Source organism: Myxine glutinosa, chromosome 4, assembly GCF_964187855.1.
Source record: "Myxine glutinosa chromosome 4, kmMyxGlut1.1, whole genome shotgun sequence".
NCBI lineage: Eukaryota > Metazoa > Chordata > Myxini > Myxiniformes > Myxinidae > Myxine > Myxine glutinosa.
The window spans coordinates 115173177-115190765 of NC_136264.1; the positions used below are offsets into that span (position 1 = coordinate 115173177).

Below are 17589 nucleotides of genomic sequence, written 5' to 3' on the forward strand. Positions count from 1 at the left end.
CACAAGCGATGACAGGTCACTCGCAGGTATCCCCTCAACTCATTCTTACCTTCCTTAACGAAACGTATCGTCACCGCAACATTGTCATTAAAGACTATTTCCCTGACTTGGCTGCATTCATGTGCACCGCAAAGTCAATAATCAAAGCGCGTGAGGATTTTGACCTGACGAAATCTCAATTCCACAGGTTAAGAAAGTTTGTTACCCGAGCAGGTACGGAGTGTTCCCAAGCACAGGGCGATTTCATTACCACGGAATGAAAAACATTTCCTTTGCGACCTTAAACATGAATGGTGGGGGTGCAAGTCACCTCCGTCAGGCCCAAGTCAAAAACTTGTTTGACCGTAAAAAGGCAATTGTTCTTTTACTACAAGAGACCCACATCACACCTAACGTGGAACATGACTGGTGCCAAACTTTCAAAGGACAATGCTATTTTAGCAATCTGTCAGCCTCATCTGCTGGGGTTGGGTTTTTTCTAAAGCCTGGTCTAGCTTTTGAGTCTTGTCATTTTCAGGAAGTCAAAAAAGGCCGGCTTATTTCCCTTCAGCTTGCACATCAAAACTTCCGCTGTACCATTTTCAATGTGTACGCACCTAGTGAGAGCAGGGACCGAAAGGCCTTCTTCACCTCCATGGTAAACCACCTCAAATCAGTTGATCTCGACCAATGTGTGTGCATTGGTGGTGACTTTAATTGCACCTTTGACCCTTCGAAGGATAGAAACTCTGCAGAACCCCACCCCGAGTCCCATGCGGACCTATCCCGTTTCTTTAAGACGGCCGGTCTACTGGATGTTTGGCGATTGCATCACCCCCAACATAGTCCAGTTTACCTGGTGTCGGTGTGCCAATGGCCGGGTGTCTTCGGCAAGACTCGACCGCTGGTACATTAATGTACCCTTTAGGAACGTCGCAGCCTCTTCAGGTTGTTTTCCGTCATTGTTTTCAGACCACCATATGGTAACCTTAGATCTTTCTTTTCCTCGACCCACATGCAGAAATAGTTACTGGAAGTTTAACGTTAAACTTTTAGAAGATAGTTTATTTACAGACTCCTTTCGTGATTTCTGGGCTGAAATGAGTACTAAAAAATCTTCTTTCTCCTCAATTAGTCTCTGGTGGGATAACCTAAAGGCCCAAATTCGAGTATTTTGTCAACAATTTAATTCGCACTGTACCAATGTAAAACATATCACGATGGCTTGCTTGGAAGCAGACATCTTAAGGTTAGAGAGCAAGTTGGCCAATGAGAGCAACCCAGTGAACTATCAGTTGCTACTCGAGAAGAAGGCCCAATTAAGGGATTTGATCCATGAAAAAGCAGCGGGCACACTAGTTCGGCTAAGAATACAAAATATAAAGGTTTCAGATACCCCAACTAAGGCTTTCTTTCACCTAGAAACTGTAGAGAAATCAGCACGACTTATATCTTCGGTTTTGGACCCAGGGGGGAACATCCTAACAAATCCGAGTGATATAAGATTAAATGTAATCGATTTCTTTTCTGAACTTTTCAAGGCCAAAACAGTTTCTCACGAAATGATGAATGTTTTGACCTCTCATCTTCCTTCCGTGGCTGAGGCCCAACGTCTGGAACTGGATGCTCCAATTACCCTTCCAGAGCTAACCGGTGCACTCGCTGAGATGGAGTCGGGAAAAGCCCCTGGCATCGATGGCCTACCGGCCGAATTTCTTTCGGCATTCTGGGACATTTTGGGCCCAGAGCTGCTCAATGTTCTGGATGCATCTCTTTTATCCAGAGAATTACCGCTCGGTTTTAGAAGAGCAGTACTCTGCCTGCTACCCAAGACTGGCGATCTCCGACACCTGTCAAACTGGCGTCCGATCTCTTTGTTGTGCACGGATTACAAACTGTTTTCCAAGGTCCTTGCGAACCGGTTGAAGACAGTTATTGGGGACCTGGTGTCACCTGATCAAAGTTGCGGCATCCCTGGCAGATCCATCTATGACAACATATTCCTAGTCAGAGATTTGTTAACTGGTAAATGTGTCAAAGTGGATTTTGGATTGGTGTTTCTTGACCTTGCAAAGGCCTTTGATAGCATTGATCATGAGTTTTTGTGTCATGTGTTACAAGCTTGCGGGCTTGGCACTAATTTTAGAGCCTACATAGCTTTGTTATATGCAAACATCTCCAGCTTGATCAAAGTTAACAACGAATTTTGCCCACCCATAAAGGTTCAGAGAGGGGTAAGGCAAGGTTGTCCACTTTCAGGTCTATTATTTGCCCTCGCCTTGGAGCCCCTCTTAATCGCCCTCAGAAAGGATATCCCTGGACTTATCCTTTCTCCAGGACACCCACCTTTGACCCTGTCAGCTTATGCCGACGACCTTTGTGTCATTATAAAAAGAAAATGCGACAGTGACGCCATGGCAAAGTGTTTGTCGGACTTCAACCTTGCCTCATCATTAAGGTGTAATTGGGGGAAAAGCAAGGCTCTGTGGATCCCCTTTCCAAAAAATGACTTACCTATGCCACCGTTATTACCGCCACCTCCCCTTCCTGCAGAGCTAGTGTGGGCAAACGATGGCATCAAGTATTTGGGCGTCTTCCTCGGTCCTCCTCAGTATGCCCAGAACAATTGGGACAGGATCATTGACCAGGTAGATGGGCGTTTGAGCCGATGGAAAAGAGCTCCCCCACCTTTCCTATAAGGGTCGCGCGCTAGTTGTCAACAACCTCGTCACTACCCTTTTGTGGCACCGATTCATCTGCCTGCAACCACCGGAGGTTTTGCTCCAAGCTATCCAGAGGAAACTGGTGGATTTTTTTTGGGGAGGCTACCACTGGCTTCGACCCAGCGCCATATGTTGTCCCTTGGCCGAGGGTGGTCATGGCCTAGTCGATGTGAAATGCCGCCTGTTGGCCTTCCGGCTCCGCTCCATCCAACGCTTGCTTTATGCAGAACACCTACCAGGAAAGCCCTTAGCCTGCTCCATTCTTCAACGAGCTGGGAGGCTCGGATACGGACAGGAACTTTTCCTGACCAACCTTCAACACGTCGATACATCTCTGCTCCCAGTCTTTTATCAGAGCCTCTTGAATGCCTGGCAGGGCGTTTCGATAAGTCACCAAACAGACTCGTATGGCACTAACATGTATGCACACGAGCCTTTATTTTTCAACCCACTTTTCCCCGATATCCCGAGGAGTCGCGACTTCTGCCAGCATTTTATAGTGGCCAACATCCTGAAAGTGTGTCATCTCCGGCACGACTCTGGACAGGGATGGAAGCCTGCGAACGAGCTGGCGGACCTAACAGGTGTTCGGTCCAGGAGGCAAATCGGGAACATACTAAGAGCGGTGATCCGAAGGGGCCACCAGCTAGGCCTACATTGGACGCAAGACGCAGAGGTTGAGCCCACAGTCCCAAAATTAGGTGTCGCTTTTACCCCAAACGAGCTGCCCCCCATGAGCGCAGGGTCACCCCCCTTCCATGCTATGAGCAGCAAGAGTATTTATAGGTCTTGTGTGAAACTTCTTCTTGGGGACCTACCTCTAGCTGGGGTTACCCGGTGGAAAGGACTCTTGCCTCCCGGTCCCCCCTCTGAGCCTTTATGGGATACAATGTATGCTGGACTTATTTCTAAAAGAACAGGTGACCTTCAGTGGCGTTTGGCCCACTGGATTGTTCCTTCCAATGCTGTCATTCGTTTTTTTTCCCCCATTTCCGGCTGTTGCCCCTTTTGTCCGGTGAGGGAAGATTTGTTTCATGCTTTCATTAATTGTGAAAGACTTTCTCCTTTGTTTCATTGGTTAAATTTTATTTCCCATAGATTGCAGGTTACCTTTTCTGTGAAAGCTTACATCTTTGGCTTTCCTCCCAAAAAGGGAACCACATCTATTGTATTCGGGTTCCTAACCGCTACCGCTAAACTGGCCGTATACCTGTCGCGGGAAGGCGAAGCTGGGCGGCAGACCCATGCAGGAATGCAGTATTATGGTGTTTTTTAGTTCGTTGGTGTCAGCAAGGCTTAAGCTTGAATTTGGCTGTGTCCAAACTGCAAACGACCTTGCAAATTTTGTTGCGACTGGTGTGTTGGAGGGATTTGTGAGGTCCAAGATAACAAATTGTTAATTCCTGTATAATACAGTGCAGGTGTTTCTTATACACTGTTCCATGCTTCTCCTTGCTGGCGTTTCCCCCCCCCCCCCCCCCTGGTCTTGACCTACTCTTTCTTTCTTAAGTCTCTCCTCAGGGTTGCAGATGCGATTGTAAATTTGTACATATAAAATTATGCCTAGTTTAGAAATTATGCCTAGATTTTCTCCTCGTGTGTTTTTTTTGGTATTTGCACCTTTTCTGTCGCTTGGTTTGCAGTGCACCGATTGTTTTTTCCTTCTGGGATTGCTCTGATTTTACTGATTTTCCTGGATGAATTGCTTTTGGTGGTATTCTTGTTTTATACTTTTATAATAAAAAGAGCTTAAAAGTCAAAGTCTCTCTCTCTCTCTCTCTCTCTCTCTCTCTCTCTCACACTCTCACTCTCACTCTCTCTCACTCTCTTTCACTCTCTTTCACTCTCTCTCACTCTCTCTCACTCTCTCTCTCTCACTCTCTCTCCTCTCTCCTCTCTCTCCTCTCTCTCTTCTCTCTCTCCTCTCTCTCCTCTCTCTCCTCTCTCTCCTCTCTCTCTCCTCTCTCTCTCCTCTCTCTCTCCTCTCTCTCTCTCCTCTCTCTCTCCCCTCTCTCTCCTCTCTCTACACACACACACACACACACACACACACACACACACACACACACACAATCTCTAATACATATACAAATTACATATTTCCAATCACACACATACACGCATGTGCTAATGCACACACATACAAATTATAAATTGAAAGTCACACACACAAACACAAGTTAATGTCCTCACACATTCAAATCAACAGAGACAAATACATACATTCAATGCATGCCCCCCCCCCCCTTTCTCAGTTGTGGCATACAACTGTATCACTGGCATGAATTGGTTTCTAGCAAATTCTTTCTGAAGCATCATTGAAAATTTTGAATGACAATAATCCTATCTTCCATGTGAAAGTACAAAAAAAAAAAATTATTTTATTATTTGTTTTACGAAGGTCTCAGAGACCATTGTGAAAGGCTTTGAACTCATTTACGATTAATACTCAAACCGTGAACCTGTAACCTTCCACTTTTATAGCAAATTACATAATTTTGTTAAAAACAAAGCATGTCATTCACTTGTTGGAGTACTAACTACCACAGGCAGGAAAGTGCCTTTAGCAGAGGGCATTGGTACATGTATATAAACAACAATTTGTAAGTTTTGATTCATGTACCTCAAAACAGAGTATACAACTATACATGCTCAAATTCTGGCCAATTCTGGGACTGGCTTTTACCTTCTGGAGGTGGGGGAAAGGAGAGGAGAGGGGAGGGGAGGGGGAAAGGAGAGGAGAGGGGAGGGGAGGAGGAAAGGAGAGGAGAGGGGGAAAGGAGAGGGGAGGGAGATGGGGGGGGGGAATGGGGAGGAGGAGGAGGGGGTGGAATGGGAGGAAGGGGCAATGGGGAGAGGGGGAAAGGGGAGGAGGGGGGAATGGGGGGTTGGAAGGGGCCATGGCAAGGAGAGGGGGTAGGGGGATGGGGGGGGGGGAGAGGAGGTAGGGGGATGGGGGGAGAGGGGGAAGGGAGAGGAGGGGGGATGGGGGAGAGGAGGAAAGGGGGGGAAGGAGGGGAAGAGGTAAAAAGGAGGGCAGGAGTTAAAGGGGGGGGGGGGAAGGCAGGAGCGAAGGGGGGATAGGGGGAGGGGGAAAGGGCGGCAGGGGGAGGGAGAGGAAGAGGAGGAGGGTGGAAGGTGGAGGAGGAGCTCGATGGAGCAGCGAGCGAGCACTTTATGTGTGTGTGTGTGTGTGTGTGTGTGTGTGTGTGTGTGTGTATGCATATGGGACCATTACCACCATCACACTGACCTGGCAGAGAACTGACGAAGAAGTTACTTTCCATCCAACACGACTGACTCTGTTCTCCCAGATTTTCCATCTTTTAGCATCTGATGGAAATCTATACATCTTGAATCCCTTCTCCGTTCTATTTGTGCACCCACAGGCGCTACAACCTGTCATTTTGTCGTAAAATCGATGTAAAACACGAATGAGAACGCTGCGTACAGCGGGAACGTTAAAACGCTGACCGATATGCGTCCGGTCCTGATCCTGTCCGCGATGGACTCAAAATGGCTCCACGCAATCACGTGACTAGATTTTTCCAGACCCTCTATGTCGCAACTCTGTATATAAAGGGACTCTAGCCCGGACCTCTCTTCCCTTCTTGCCTTCTCTTGCATTGGATCTCTTTCCGTTTGGACCCTTGCTCGTTGGGCGACGACAAACGGTGGAGAGACGGTGGAGTGCCGACGATCATCCTCCCTTGTTGTTCACATATGGGACCTCGCTTGCGAGCAACGACCGTGCAGGCGAGGCCTGCAGTGGTGGCATACGTGGACCTGGTGGAGCGCGAACGAGGGCGCATCGAGGCCTAATTCCCGCCAACCGGAGCCGCATCCGGACTGCACCCTTGGGGCCTGGACAACGTGCTCGGACCTGACGAACCCTGACACACCTCAGCTAGACGGAGATATTAAGCTCGCACCATACAGAACACAACGATTCTTTTTTGTATATATTCCCTCGTACGTGTTCGAAGTCTGCATTTAGGAGCGCTCATTAGGGGTTTTAGATATCGTCGCGTTTCTTTGTATCGGGTCCGGCAATAAAGCCGCATTTATTTTTGTACAATAAATCGGGTTTTTGTTAGTTAATTTCCACAGGGTTGAAGACACTTGTGCGTGTGGACCATCAGGTAAAGTTCCCGCTTCTTCTTCTTTTCTTTCTTCCTCCCGTGCATATAGAGTGAAGTCCGTATTTGATCGTCACCTCGGAGTTAAAGCTCGCTTTGGCTATTTGTGATTTCCCCGGTCTTAACCGAGGGGGAGTCACGCGACAGTATCTTTCATCAACCAATCATAACTAGTGTAAAGCTGCCATTTGTCACAAAGGAGACACATCCTTTTTGTGGTCATCTTCCTCTTTTTCGGTGTGAACTTTGGCCCTTTAAGATTACATCACTCCCAATCCAATGTGATGAGTCCCATGACGTCATGGCAGTGTTTCCGGTTGCTGTTTGGCCTTATTGACCACATATTGTTGCCATGATGGAAACATACTTCCATCATGGCAGCACTGCATGCCGCCTTTCCTTTCCCTTTTCAAATATTGTTGAAAACTGAAAATACGGGACAAATGGTGTCCCGGGAAAGTTTGAAACAGGACGCGGGACATTTGAGTAAAAAACCGGACACCTGGTCAGCCTGTACAGTTAATGTGTATGAATAGCTTATTGTGGCTTATCATGGGGAAAGCCTACCAGAAGTAAAAATATTATAAACCACAAATGCATACGATTACCTTTTTAAACATTCACTACTGCTGTTTAATACTAAACTGAAAGAAATTTGGAGGAATCATTGAGGCATTATATGCTTATTGGCTTATTGCACAGACTAATGGACCCAAGCCTAGATCTACTCTAATCTATATACCCAGAGAGGATAATAGCATGACCCATCCTGCCAACCCCATAGGGAGTGGGCATACCAGTGACAATTTTTTTTCCTGCTTAATGGCCAACATCTGCTATAAATGGATGAGGTGTGTGCGTGTGTGTGTGTGTGTGTGTGTGTGTGTGTGTGTGTGTGTGTGTGTCATGGTTTTTGTGGAGTTCTACTGGAGCTTTCTAATGTGGAATGTGATTCATCAAAATTATCATTATGATCTCTTGAGTTGATTTGGCTAATTAACTAGAAAGAATCCAGAAGCATTCCCATGTTTTGAATGCGCACTATGTTCAGGTGTATAGGGCAGCTTGATGGGTACTTCTGCTGCATGACATTCTAATTGCAAAATAACAAAAATAATGATAACATTGTAACAAAGAATATATTAATTAATACTAATAATATTAAAAATAATAATAATAGTCGTGGTATAATTTGGCAATAACCATAAGGAACATGTAACCCCCCACCCATAGCCCAAGCATATCTGGGCTCGGTGAAACTGAAAGGGAAGTTGATTCTCAAGCAGTATAGTAAGCAGGTAAATGCTACACAGCCATGAAGACCAATGAAAATTTGGTCCACTGGACTAACGGGTCCACAAGTGACCCGACTCCAAAAGGTAATAGCACCTGTTATTGATATTACAACAATTGTTATAGCTGATAACATGAACAGGTAGAATATCAAAACTACCAGTTATAGACAATTTTGAGATTGATAACAAAGATATTGATTGTTATATAAGAATATTAATGTGTAATAAGAAGGCAACTCACACAGAGAAGTTTGAAATGAAGGCAGACTCAGGCAGGATTACTGTGAAAGAAATCTCCTTGGAGTCGATTTCAGGGTTCTTAACAATGCTGTTCACTTGAGTTACCGCATAGCGGGAGATGATCTTGGACAGCACTGACAGCTCGTGAATCTCTGCATTCTGGTACACAAGTTTTTCCATTAATAGTCACATATGCTCGAACAGGTATATTTCTGCTACATGGGGTGCAAAATAGCTTTTTGAGTTTCTTGTTGTTGGGTTTCTTTTCTTTTCTCCCTTTACTGTTCCCCTATGCTTTGCTGTTGTCCTTGCCCTTGTCTTCCTTCTGGTTATATCAGGACCCGTGGCATTAGGGGTATTTAGCTTTTAATTATATATTTCAATGTTCGTCTTGAGTTGATGTTCAAACAGCTTTGTTCCTCATGTTTGTGTGTGCGTGTGTGTACAATTTAATTGTTATTAAAAAGTGTTATTGATACAGTAGCTGGAAGCCTGTGGTAAAATACCAGGATAGAAAAAAAGGATGCTTTTCATTCTTGCCCTGATTGAAAGAGCTCAAAAAAATGAAAATCACATTTATTAACAACGAATATATCACAGCACATCCTCAGTTCATATTGGTACCTTAGTTCGTTTTACACAATCAAAGTGCTGATGTTTGGTTCATATTGGATTGCAAAATTTCCTTACTTGGGGAGTGGGGGACACTCCCTTCTCAGACCCTCTTCACCCAACCCCACCCCCTCCCACACATTCCAACCCCTCCCTGATCATTCATCCCCTCCCAAGACCCTCACCCCCACCTCCCGAGACCATCACCCCGTGCTCCCAGACCCCACACCCCATTTACCCCCACACCCCATCTGCCACATCCCAGACCTTCCCCACCCCTCCCTGAACATTCATCCCCGCCCAGACCCTCAACCCCCTTCCCCAGACCATCATCCCATGCTCCCAGACTGCCACACCCTATTCGCCCCCACACCTCCCAGCCCCTCCTCCCCCCTCCCCCCAAACTTCTCTCTGTCACCGCCTCCCTCACATTGCGGATCCTTTCAGTTATCACACGTTTTATTCTCTCAATGTTGACAACTATACAAAAGGCGTAATCGGACCTCACTAATGGCACACAATATCTGATGCTGTGCTGACTCGGGCTAACCACCATTTGCCGGCTCAAAATTCAAACGGACGCCATTCGGATGGAGAATCCGCCATTCGGATATCATATAGCCAGCTCTGAAGTTCCCCGGAGCGCATGTGGGGTTTCAATGTATTTCTTTTAAACATGTATTCCTTTGTGAGTTAGAGAACTACTGTTGCCAGGTAGAAAGAGTGCCTTTTTTTTTTTTTTTTTTTGTATACAAGATCAAAAAGTCAAACCGACACATAAAGCACAAAATAAGGGGAGTGGTAGACAAGATGGGGAGAAAGGTGGAAGGACACAGACACAACATTTGAGAGCAGGGACATCGAGAGAAATGTGGGAGGGAGAAGGCTTGGGGGGAGGTGGGAGAGGTATAAAACATATGGACACTGCAAGGACTTCCAGGAAAGAAGTTGGAATTTCAAAAAAAGTATATCTGGGGTGAATTAGCGGGGGTAGAAAAGATCAAGGTTTTGGATGGGGGAAGATAAGAGATGTTGGTGAACAGCTGTTTTAAAGACCTGGAGGGAGGAGTGGGATTGAAGAGAGTGAGGGAGTTTGTTCCAGAGGCGGGAGAAAAGGGGAATGAAAGAGTGAAGGTGAGCAGAGAGCCTTGATTTTGGCAGTTTAACCATAAGAGGGTTGCTGGCAGATCTTGTGCGACCTGTAGAAATATTCAGGGGACAGAGCACAGAGAGAGCTGGGGGAGCAAGGCCGGAGAGGAGTCGGTAGAAGACAGAAAGACCACCAACCTGCCTGCGGTGAGTGAGTGAAAGGCCCTCGGAGTTCGCTTCATCGCAGGAGATTCCAATTATTCTGAAAGCTTTGGTTTCAACAGCGTGAAGCCGAGCTGGGTGTGAGGCAGGAGCACCGGCTCAGAGGGGGGAACAGTATTCCATTGAGCTGTGGATGAAAGCCTTGTATGTGGTGAGTAGCTCACGTGTGCCAAGGAAGGACTTCGCACGACGGAGGATGCCCAGTCGGCAACTGGCTTTGGAGGCCAGCTTGGAAATGTGGTTTTCCCAAGAAAGATCATGCCAGATAGTGAGACCCAAAATCTTGAGCGACAGAACTTCTTGGAGAGGATTGTTGAGAAAGTAGATTGGAGGGTTTTCCAGTCGGTCTCTTCGGAGAGACATAGTAAGAGTGTGAGATTTGTCAGGATTGAAAGACATGTTCCACTTGTTTGACCAGTCTGTGATTTTGTCCAGGTCTGCAGAGAGTGAGAAGGCTGCAGACTGCCGATCTGAGGGATGAGGAATGGAGCGGCAGATAGTGGAGTCATCAGCAAAGAGAGAGAGAGGATTTTCCAGAGAGTCGGAGAGATCATTGATGAAGACCAGAAATAGCACAGGGCCCAGAACACTACCTTGGGGAACTCCAGCCAGAACAAGAGGGGAGATGAGAGAAATCCATTCAGGGCCACACGTTGCCTACAACCAGAGAGGAAGTCCGCAAGCCATGAGTAGAGATTTCCATGGATACCATAGGAGGAGAGTTTGGTGAGCAGAGCGGGGTGCCAGACCGTGTCGAAGGCACGTGATATGTCGAGGGAGACAGCTCTAATTTCCTGTTTGGCATTGAGGACCTCCATCCATCGTTGAGACAGCAGAAGCAACATGTCCAGAGTAGAATGACCTGGTCTGAATCCAAATTGATGATCTGAGATCAAGCCAATGGAGAAGAGGAAGGATTTGATATCCGAAGCAATGATGGATTCCATGACTTTGCTGATAATTGGGAGCAGGCTGATTGGTCTGTAGTTGCAAGGATCTGTTTTTGCACCTTTTTGTGTAAAGCGGTAATGTTTGCTGATTTCCAAGATGCTGGCAGATGACTTTGAGCAAAAGAGAGGGTGAAAAGAACAGAGAGAGGGTGAGATAGAGTGGAAGAGCAGGACTTTAGAACCCGTGGGCTGATGCCGTCTGGTCCAGTTGCAGAATCAGAGTCGAGGTATGACAAAAACTTCTCCACCTTGTCAGGAGAGAAGGACACAGAGTCCAGGAGCAGTTGGGTTCAACTGGGAAAGGTGGGAACAGAGAGAGATGGGTTTGGGACACAAGATTTTGAGGCAAACACAAAGTTGAAGCATTCGGCTTTGTCACATGCGGTGTCAACTGTGTAGGCATTTGAGGTAAGGGAGGGGATGGAGGGGGAACAAACACCAGAAACGGATTTGACCAGCCACCACCAGGATTTGGAGGAAGGAGACAGGTTTGAGAGTTCAATCTTGAGTGTGGAGAGATAGCGCTTCCTGGCACTCCTGAGGGTAGACACAGACTTGTTCCGAGCTTGGTGGAAGGAACTGAGATTGCCTTCAGTTGGATTTGCCTTCCAAGAGGCAAGGGCAAGTTGTTTCAGGGAAACTGCCTCACCACAAGATTCAGTGTACCATGGATGGGAGGAAGGGTAAGACAACTGAAGACGAGATGGGATAAATCTGTGTATGAGAGAGAGAGCAGTTTGCTTTGGAAGAATTCCCAGGAAGAATTGATGTCAGAGGCAGTAGAGATGGGAGACCAGTCCAGATGATTGATGGCTGCTTTCAGACCGTGCGAGTCAGCCTGAGTGAAATGCCAGACTCGTCGGCGCTGAGGAGGCTCTCTGAGAATGGCCAGAGAGATGTCCACTTTAACAAGCACATGATCAGAAGAACCGATTGGAGCAGATGAAGAGCAGCAGGGAGGTTTGTCATCACCAAGTCTGGAAGAGAAGATGCTCCATTGTCTGAGATCCGGGTCGGGAAATTGACAGATTGTGTCAGTCCCAAAGAGTCGCAGAAGTCCTTTGCTGAGGTGCCATGGCTGGTGATAGAGGAACCCACACCCAGCCAGCTGGCATGATGACAGTTGAAGTCACCACATATGAGGAAGAGAGAGTTTGGATGAGTTGATAGAAGTTGGTCCATGTTGTCCGACAGCGAAATGTAAATGGAGTCATCACTGTTTGGAGGACGGTACAGAACACATATGAACAAAAGGTGGGAGCGGAGAGGAGGCCGTAGCCAGAGGTACTCCTGGGCGTGGGGTGGAGAGACGGCAGTGCAAGGAGAGTGAGGAAGAGAATTTTTGATAAAGATAGCCACCCCACCACCAGGACGAGGCTCAGTTCTATCATACCGGAGGAGGGAGTAACCCGGGAGAGATACTAAGGAATCAGAGACATCATGAAGGAGGAAAGTTTCTGTTAAGCAGATAATGTCTGGTTTGACAGAAGCAACCTGAATGGAGAGATCAATCAGGTTTGAGCGAAGGCACCGGATGTTTGAGGTCCGGATGGTCCGGCCGGTTTGAGGTCCGGCACCGGATGAGGAGAGAGGGGGAGCATCGGGTGCAGGACAGGGGAGGGGAGGGGTAGGGTCAGATGGAGGATGAGAGGGGGAGGTCGGGAGAGCAGTTGATAGTGTGTCAGAGATTACAGAAGAGTTACAAGAAAGGGAAGGATGAGGAGGACGAAAGGTTTGATGGTGATGGGATGAGGCACAGTGAGGGGTTGTTTGAGGGGGGGCGGGGCAGAGGAAAGTAGAAGGTTGGGGTAGGTGGAGGTATGAGATAGAAGGGAGACGAAGTGGGGAGGAGGCAGCTTTGAGGAGTTGGTGGGAGCGGGGAGAATTTGGGAGGGATGGTTGGGGGGGGGAGATTTGAATGGGAGGGGTTGGGGGGAGTTTTGAATGGGAAGGGCAAGGGGGGAGTTTAGGAGGGGAGGGGCATGGGGGGGAGATTTGGAGGGGAGGGGCAAGCGGGCAGATTTGGAGGGGAGGGGCAAGGGGGGAGTTTAGAAAGTGGATGATTAATGAAAGACAAACATTTATAACAATTTGGGTTTGTTGTGATTTTCAAGTTAGCAATCCGTTTAAGAACGATGGAGGAGGGGTGGAATGAATGTGAATTTAGAGAATGTAGTGATTTAGAATTATAAGAGATTGAATATTTTTTTGAAGTGGAATGAGTTGGAGAGGAAATTGTAAAGAGCCTTTTAAATAGGAAGAAAAACAGCGTGTTGTAATATACCACTGAATAAAACTGCAGGGGAAAGTTTAAACATATTTAAACAGAACCGTGAAGAACAGTCTTATATTCACAAAAATACCAACGGGGAGAGGGAGCCTAGAGAGACAACCACAAGTCACGTGACCAGGGGAAAATGTGGAAGGCAAGGAGATAATGGGGGCGGGGCGAGACCGTGCACGAGGACAGAAGCACACGATGGGACAACTTCACACGTGGAGAATGGGAAATCAATGTTGTTGTTGTTGTTTTTTTGTTGTTTTTGGGGGGGGTGGGGAGGGTTTAAAACGTCAGACAAAGAGTAGATGTTCGGGGAAGTTTGGGGGAGAAGGGAAAAATTTAAGAACCTAGCAAAAACAGCGAAGGCAGGAGAAAACTTCGACGGGGGACCGTGGAAGCCTGAGGCAAGGCCGCACATGCGCGGCAAACAGAAACGATTAATTAATTTATGAAAGATTAACACTGAGAAATTTCCTTGGGACACACGATAGGTTCACACACCGAAAGGTAAATACAGTTTCGACAAAATACAATTGTGAACAATGACTTAACTTTGAAAACGTGGAGAACCTGTACAGTTTCGAAAATCTGTGCCGTCACCGTCAAGATCTCACGAGACAAGGCCGAGGGCCTGACAAGGCCCTGCGGGGGTAGCATCCCGAAGGGACAGGGAAAGGCAGGAAACCTGTACCGCACATTGACCGCGGAATTCAGAGAGTTGACAGCCAGACAAGGGAGAGCGCTGGAAACAGTACTCCCCATGAAAGAAATCAGACCGGCAGCTCTACCCGGTCCAAATAGGTGGGGAGGTAGACGAGCCCAATACGTATACAGACTGTGGACAGCGGCAGAATTAGAAGCTATGCAGAACGTGTAAAAGGGCTACTTGATGTACCCAAGGAATTGACAGAAAAATTGACTGACTATATCAACTCTCACATGGCCACAAATAATGACATAGGTCTGTTGTGCAGCACGGTACTATCTAGGAAGGTGTGGAGGGCAGCAAGGATGGCCGCTCTGTGGCCTGATGACCCGCCAGCAGGGGAAAACGTTGATCAATTTGACGCAAGAGTGGCGAATCTTATGCGAGAAATCCGGATGGCCTTCAGGCTCCCATAGGTAGATGATCTGAAAATACAGGCATGTACTCAGAAAAGGGATGAGGAGCCGGAAGATTATAGGGTGGGGCTGAGATAGGTGATAGTGCAGCATGGCCGGGTAGATCCTGCCCCAGGCCCATTAGTGGTTAACTTTTTTGTGGAAGGGCTGTTACCAAAGGTAAAGAAGCATATCAAGCTCCTGCACCCAGGATGGAAAGCAATGCCTTTGGAGCAATTGGTGGCTACGGCCACACAAATGTACTCTTTCAATGCTAACGCTCGAGATGTTAAGGAGGAAACATTGTTTGCAATAATGGAACAGAACTTGAGAAGGGAAGGCAGACGTGAAACAAAGAATCTTTGGTGGGGAGCGCAGCCCTTCGCTCCACTGATGGGAGATGATGATGACGATGATGGGGAAGACATTCCAGGATGGCCACCCTCTATAGGATGGTGGAGAAGCCAGAGGCCACAAGGACCCCGTCAAAATAAACAGAGGTATGAAAGCAGAGGAAATAGGCGGGGAGCGGGAATGTATGTTTCCTATGCGGCCACTGGAAACGAGCCTGCCCCCAGAAACCAGCAGGGCCAGAGAAGGGGAAGATGGGGACCGTGGTAAACGGCCTCAGAATTGACAGGACAGTGAGAACACCCCGGTCTTGCCTCTTTTGGCACTAACCCCATCAGATGAGTCGACCTTGAATCTGGTGGTAAATGGTAGGACACTGCCATTTCTGGTCGACAGCGGGGCCACTCGTTCGACCATTTGGGCGGATGCGATGCCCAGCATACCCAGGTCCGAAAAACATGTTAGGATAATAGGCGTATCAGGGGTCAGCGAGAGGATTCCTCTCTCAGAAAAATTAACAGTCCAATGTGGCCCGTTGGAAGAACGACATGCGATTTTATTAGCAACTAACACCCCAGTGAATTTGCTGGGATGGGACTTACTTTGTATATTGGGATGCGTTGTGCAATGTTCTCCCTCGGGAGTGTATCTAGAGATGCCGCACGAGAATGTGTGAGAGGTTCTGGCCATGCTGATGCCGGAGGGACAGTATATTGGTGGAGAATCACCACTCCGGAGATTAGAGACATGGTCGAACAAGAAGTTCAAATTGGACATAAGTAGGAAGAGGTAAGGAGATGGATGAAGGACAAGGACATAAACTCTGACGAGATTTTCGATCCCTTGCATTGTACTGCTTTTTATGATGCGGACGGAGGAGAGGAGGAGTATGAGCTAAGGGTGGAGAAGGCATTGGGGCAACAGTCAGGCTTGAGATTGGGAAAGATCCTGATGGGGAAGGAAGGTATTGGCATTGAGGTCGATTTGACCAATGCCCAGTGGGGTCTAACCCAAATAAGGGAGAATTCCACCACATACGTCTCGGTGGTAAAAGCTAAGGGGAGCCGCCCCGAGCACATTGGGCTAATGATAGCCCGCTTGAAGCGGCTTGCAGGGGACCAAAATCTACCAGACGAAAGGACACCCATCATCCGACTAGAAAATGGGGAGAGATACTGCTGGGATGGGTGTTGGCCCAAAGTGACAGGGGAGTTCGAGCAAGTGACGTTACCACCTCGAACCCTCGGGGAGAAACCCAAAACTCAGGATGAAAAATGGAAATATCTGCACCAGGTACCTCCACAACTATGGATAACACATGCTAACGATGTAGTGAGGATCCATCAGGCGGAGACTTCGGGTCTCAGTGGGAAATGTGGGATCCTGCGTGGACCCACGCCTCCTCCCCCCAAGCCGTCTTGCTCCCACAGATCTCCCGATGTCCCTGCTCTCAAATGTTGTGTTTGTGCTTCCCCTTATCTACCCATCTTGTCTACCGCTACCCTTATTATATGTTTTGTGTGATAAATGTTAGCTCTTTCACGAGCCTCGATCCTGTATAGAAAAAAGAAGTAATTTGCTTGACTTGTCTGACATCCTTATGACATATCATTACAAAAACTGATGACATCAAATGCAAAGACTGAGTTTTCGGAACCAAATGCAGTGACCATTTTCCTCCAAACTAGAGCGAAAACCTATACTTTTGTGGTCGTCTTGGATCTTGATTGTGAAGAAAAGCATGCAGCAGGTCAGTCTTATCCAATCAACCTTTGCAATGCGTGATGTGATATATGAGAGAGACTGCATAAAGGATGAATTTATCAACAGATGCCTGTTCACATTTCAAAACAAGAAGATATATACATTTGTAAAAAGGAAATTTGAATGGTACGACAGCGATGGAAGAATACTTACCACAGCGACATGCATCACAAGTGAACAGAGCAATACACCAAGCAGAGCCATGTTCCCAGTCTGATACAATCCTTCTGTGGGATGTTTTTAAAAGTTGGGTTTTAACCCACCGGGGGCCGACCTTCGGATTATGAGAAACCCAGCCCACACGAGTTAATATTTCTCAAAAGTTGATATAATATGCTGACGAGCACAAATTGTTAACAACAGTGGTTTGTTTGGACTGAGAGATCAAAGTGAAATGACAATATTACATTAACATGGTTAACATGGTGCGTATTTGTGTTATAATGTCATTATCAAATGAACTTCAGACTCCAAATATTTACGTAGCACTTTCCCAAAGCACAAGCACTTTTTGGGGTAAAACGAATGCAAAGCCCCTTTGTGATCTGCTGACACTTAACCTAATGCTCTACAGAACGACACACATTAATCCCAAAAATTGAGTTATTTTTAAATATTAGATTGGTTGGAAAAAGTTCTTTTTTTTCAAACTTTCCTTTTTCTAATTTGTTAGAGGTTTTTCAAACTTTAATTTAAAAAGTTTTAAAAGGGGATTTGGATGGATTAACCAACTGTATTTACATTTGTGTTGCAATTGAGGCCACAACAGCAGAACATGGCGAAAGTTCATTCCTCACCCGGGTGTGTTGGGGTTTGCAGATGAATTCGTTGTTCCACTCTTCT

The 17589-nt window shown here is 46.9% G+C and overlaps 1 protein-coding gene across 50 annotated transcripts in view; it reads right to left on the bottom strand.

Moving 5' to 3' along the window:
* LOC137425109 (inter alpha-trypsin inhibitor, heavy chain 4) overlaps window positions 1-17161 on the bottom strand; it is a 332019-nt gene extending 314858 nt beyond the window's left edge. For 25 of the 50 annotated variants that reach the window (XM_068113193.2, XM_068113169.2, XM_068113208.2 and 22 more), the window contains exons 1-2: window positions 16900-17161; window positions 8378-8535 (exon numbers count right to left, since the gene is read on the bottom strand). In XM_068113193.2, the coding sequence (XP_067969294.2) occupies window positions 8378-8535; window positions 16900-16950 (209 nt within the window). In that variant the 5' untranslated portion in view covers window positions 16951-17161. The remainder of the gene's footprint in view (window positions 1-8377; window positions 8536-16899) is intronic. The other 25 variants (XM_068113207.2, XM_068113198.2, XM_078776323.1 and 22 more) reach the window with 4 other exon arrangements.
* Window positions 17162-17589: the final 428 nt, after the last annotated feature.